Below are 4,670 nucleotides of genomic sequence, written 5' to 3'. Positions count from 1 at the left end.
AATTGTTCCAAGTGAATTGTTATTTTTTTTTTTTAATTATAACTCTTGATTCATCGATTTTCAGGGCAAAGTGATGAACACGAAAGTTGTAACCTTTTATCTTATATTTTGATAGAATCAAGAATCACTCAATTCAAAGTTAGTATGAGAGAGGCATGTTTAACAGATCAGACTGTCAGCACTCTGAAACATGTTCTTCATTCAGTAGAGAATCAGTGACTTCATTTTGGTTTATCAGCTTTTTCTCATCTGATTCAGACTTTGACTTGTGAAAATAATTTGTATATCAGCTTCTTCACACGTTTTCAATCATTCCATTTCGATAACCGAGGTGAGAGATATGACCAAAATATCATAATTGGTCAGACTGAGATGATTCATGTTTTCGTTTCCGTCAACTCGATCTTGCAACAAATATTTCGCCTAGACAACGTTCGAATTAATTGAGCTATTGTGAAATATTTATTCAATCATTTTGACGGATTGTTATTTATATCAACTAGCAGTGATATATCATTCAAACACTACAGCTCGTCAGATTTTCATTTTATTGATTTCGAATTTCAGCTTATAACTTCACACAATAACTCCACACTTGAATAAATATGTTAAAACGCGATAACTAGTTAATCAATATCAAAATTACTAATATTTCTCAACCCAACATACTTTTTATTCATCATCTCTTAATTAAAAAAACCAACCAAGTCATTCTCTCTTAATTGAAAAAATCAATAATTAATAACCGCCTAAACCTGCAAATCTAATTTTACATATGCGACAATCAGATTCAAATTTAGAGAAAAAAACTGCTCAAGCCGTACCGTGATCACTCCTGCGATGTATATAATTGTCATCTCATAATTATCATCATCGTAATTAATAAGGAAACAAAAAGGTTTTGCAGTTGATGCAAACGACACTTCAAAATGTAACAAATGCAACAAAACACTGATCTCCTACTACAAATTTTACAAAATAAAACATGGATTCTTTCTAAGACTACGTTTCTAGCCATTTGTACACTGAAAGAAGCTAAGAAAATCCCAGAATTCCTCCCCTCCACGACTTAAATAAAACAGCCAAGAATGAATTGCCGCCCGGCCTAGAAGCCAAGATTTATCCTTTCTTCAAACCAAACCTACCTTCTTACCATGGGAGTCAGTATGCATAGAAAGTTGCATAACTAGATGGGATATGTTCCAACCGTCGACTGGGATCGTTCCCTCACCGCACTAGATTTAGCCTGAGATGCTGGCTCCTGCAGAGACTCGGGTGCTTTTGCTCGACTTGACTCAGACAGAAAGGGATCAGAACCTGATGAACTGATTGATCGTGAAGTGGTGGCCGAGCCAGTGTCTGTTCCCTTGGATGTATCAGCATCCGACTTTTTAGCAAAACGCCCACCAGAGCCTCTTTCCCTCCTCAAGGCATGTTGATGTCGGGACTCATGCAGATAAGGCTGTAGGTTAAAAATAGAAAAACCTCTATAGCCCATAAAACGAGTATAAGAAAAGTTTGTCAATGAAAGTTTTCAGAATAAGCCTTTTCTCACCAAATTGATTCAACATGAGGCTTATTTGGGGAACAAAAAAAGTACCTTCCGAGATTTAATCATCTTCTTTTCAAGCTCTGCTTTAGCACGTGACTGTCGTCTTCGCATAATACCGTGGTACTGCTTGGCATTCACATAAACAGGCTCCTCTGTCATTTCCAAGGGCAGTGGCATCCTTGTATTATTGATGTCATATAAATGAGGAACCTGACAAAAAAAAGTAATTCTCAGAACCCCATGAATACCAAAATTGAAAAATGGGTAATTGGTCCTAACGAGCGCATACATATTTTGTCCTTCGAAAGTAGCACTCCAACCCATAGAAGTTCATTTTTTGATTCAAAAAATTGAAAGTTGTTCAATAAGATAAAAATCAAAATCAAAATCAAAATCAAATCAAGTGTTCGTCTCTTCACAAAATTTAACAATGAAAAGTAGAACTAACAGTTCATGCACATACCAAAGGCTGCCCATAAGCTGCCATCGTTCCTCCATAATAAGGATCATAAGGATTCGAAGCACAGCCCTGAAAACGGTTCAACAAAATAAAATAGATTTCTGGATTACAAAGACGAAATTCAATATCGCTGCCGTGACCATCTGGCAAGCATCAGCCAATACAATTATTTCAAATCACAAATTTCGAATTTCCTTTATCCAGATAGCAACATTTGTACTTTAATATTTCTGATTGCAATTTTTTTATTTCGATATTTCTGATTGTGACTATCTTACAATCGAGTGCCCGACAAGCTCAAACTGTTGGGGAAGTTGTCTGAGGCTGCCATCATTTCCTTGATGCAAGCCTGGTGCAACTTGCTGAAGATTCTCCATGTGCCTATAATTCGTATCTGATTGTGACACACACGATCATTAGTATTGCATTAATAAACATCCACACAGTATTGACCAAAGGAAAATTTTTGGATAAGTTACTGTTATTGAAGATACCTGGTCGCAAAGGTATATTACTTGGTGAATGTTTGACGGCATCATCATCATCCTCATTTATTCCACCCTCAGATTGTGAGTGGCCATCTGCAGATTGTTCCAGGGATGACGAGTCTGATGCTTTGTCCCGCATCATGGCAGGAGAAAAGGAAGTATTTCCACCATTATTCCACCATGATTCTGAGCATATATTGGAATTGGTAAGGTTAGACAGCTTAGATTCTACTTGATTAACACCCTTAGACTTAGGTTGCATTCTCTCCCAATTTGTCCGCGAACTCAACAACCGAATCCTTACATAAGCCAGACAAAGCCCAGTCAGTCCAAGCGAGGGGGGAAATTTTCTAAGCATGCAGCCTAAACTTTAATAGGGAAGGAACAGCAATAGAGGCTCAGAATAGCAAAACCTTTTTTTGTTGGATATTCACTGAGCACAAAAAGCATCATTAAAAATTAACAAGTGATACAATACTCCTGATCAGACATGCTTAAACCAACAGCATCTTTGTGTCCATATAACCTCATAAGCATGCCACAATTGTTGGTAAATAACCATGCCAACCAGTTACAATTAGCATATAATGTTTCCTCGCTAAATGTCGTACACAGGCATGTACTCAACTCATATGATTCCTGATATGGAATTCCCAATTTCAGGTATAACTAAAGCAAAATTTATCCAAAATGCAACATGCAGTCCAATCCTTTGTCACAAATGCTTTCTTCTGAGATTTTTATATGATACTGAAAGAAGAAAAAAGTTATCATCATAGAAAACGTAAACTTCCCGTTCATTGGCTTTACTATTCGTGCAATCAAAGGACAAAAACCAGTTTAGCCAAAGAAGAAAAAGGATTTAGAGCTTCTCCTTGAAGAAAAGTTTGTTTGTGTCAGCAAACAGGGCTTAGAGAAGGCAACACGTCCAAGTATCAAACAAAAAGACACAAGTTATAAATTCCTCAAGCCTAACAATTGTTTAATCCAAGAACCTTTATCATGCGCGGAGCCTAAAAATTGTTTAATCCAAGAATCTTCCTTATTGACTGATGGTGATAACATTAAACTTAAACCCAAGAAAGCACCAGCACACAGTACTCGCTGAATATTTTATCATCCAATTACCAATTAGTCCACCTATCCCATCTAGCACAGGATCAATAGAATGACACAAAACCCTGTAGCCAGAGGGTGAAAAAAATTCATGGTAATTTTTATTCATGGTTTGCCTCCCAATTTTTAATCTGGGGCCACCACCGCTCACCTTCAGGGAAATATTCCGACTTCAGTTACAATTAAGCCAGAAATATTCAACTTTAAAATCAAACCACTCCCAAAACTAATATTTATCACCACATCCCAAAAGCCCAAGTAAAAACCAAACCGAAACAACAATCCAACCACTAATCACACATTCACAAATGGTCAAGCCAGCACAAAACCAAAAACCGAAATCAGTAACTCAATTATATGCAAAATAATAAGCATGCAACACACACATACTAACACTAGGTACACCTCATGCTGTAAATAAAACAGAGAACCAGGGGAAATAAGGACTCTACCAGAGATTACTGGTCAGGATGCAAACAAGCCCTAGAATTCAGGGGGTGAAATTGAGATTGCTTTGAAGAGAGAATTAAGGGACAATTGATGCTATGTGCTGATGGAGGAGACTTGACGAGTAAAAATTAAAGGGAAATGAAATTCGAATTGCTCATTTGGAGTCAGATAATTGTGTTGCTGAGTTTTGCTATTCTCACCTCGCCAAGTGAATACGCCCGGACACCAACCTCATTTGTTGTAGAAGAAATTATTTAAGATGTTACTTTTAAAATTGTAACTAAAAAAATCTATGACAAAAACTTATGTGAGACGATCTCATATATCGTATTTTTTGAGACGGATCTCTTATTTGGGTCATCTATGAAAAAGTATTACTTTTTATTCTAAAAATATTACTTTTTATTGTGAATATTGATAGGGTTGACCCGTCTCGCAGATAAAGATTCGTGAGACCATCTCATGAGAGACCTACTCAAAAATCTAAATATAAAATTGTATTTTAAATATTTGACATATATATATATATAAATATATATATAAATAAAACATATTGGCTGAATGAAAATTTGTAGAATGGGTTCGAAACTTTATAAGCATTGTA

At 36.2% G+C, this 4,670-nt stretch overlaps 1 protein-coding gene across 5 annotated transcripts; it reads right to left on the bottom strand.

Annotated features, from left to right (window-relative positions):
• Window positions 1–843: 843 nt before the first annotated feature.
• LOC140986780 (nuclear transcription factor Y subunit A-1-like) lies at window positions 844–4,290 on the bottom strand. 5 transcript variants are annotated; one of them, XR_012176978.1, is made up of 7 exons: window positions 4,022–4,044; window positions 2,507–2,799; window positions 2,291–2,406; window positions 2,016–2,081; window positions 1,601–1,762; window positions 1,137–1,462; window positions 844–1,060 (listed from the first exon to the last, which is right to left on the bottom strand). XR_012176978.1 is itself a non-coding variant. In XM_073455135.1 (6 exons), the coding sequence occupies exons 2-6, from the start codon at window positions 2,760–2,762 to the stop codon at window positions 1,187–1,189; spliced, it is 876 nt and encodes a 291-aa protein (XP_073311236.1). In that variant the 5' UTR covers window positions 2,763–2,799; window positions 4,069–4,290; the 3' UTR covers window positions 844–1,186. The 5 variants fall into 5 exon arrangements, 4 of the variants coding, with proteins under 4 accessions (XP_073311236.1, XP_073311238.1, XP_073311237.1 ...); XM_073455135.1 differs by lacking the exon at window positions 4,022–4,044 and adding an exon at window positions 4,069–4,290 and having other exon boundaries at window positions 844–1,462; XM_073455137.1 differs by lacking the exon at window positions 4,022–4,044 and adding an exon at window positions 4,069–4,278 and having other exon boundaries at window positions 844–1,462; window positions 2,507–2,686.
• Window positions 4,291–4,670: the final 380 nt, after the last annotated feature.

This window comes from Primulina huaijiensis, chromosome 10 (genome assembly GCF_012295235.1).
Source record: "Primulina huaijiensis isolate GDHJ02 chromosome 10, ASM1229523v2, whole genome shotgun sequence".
Classification (NCBI taxonomy): domain Eukaryota; kingdom Viridiplantae; phylum Streptophyta; class Magnoliopsida; order Lamiales; family Gesneriaceae; genus Primulina; species Primulina huaijiensis.
Note: the sequence above shows the minus strand (reverse complement) of the source record. Positions and strands in the feature narration are given on the sequence as shown.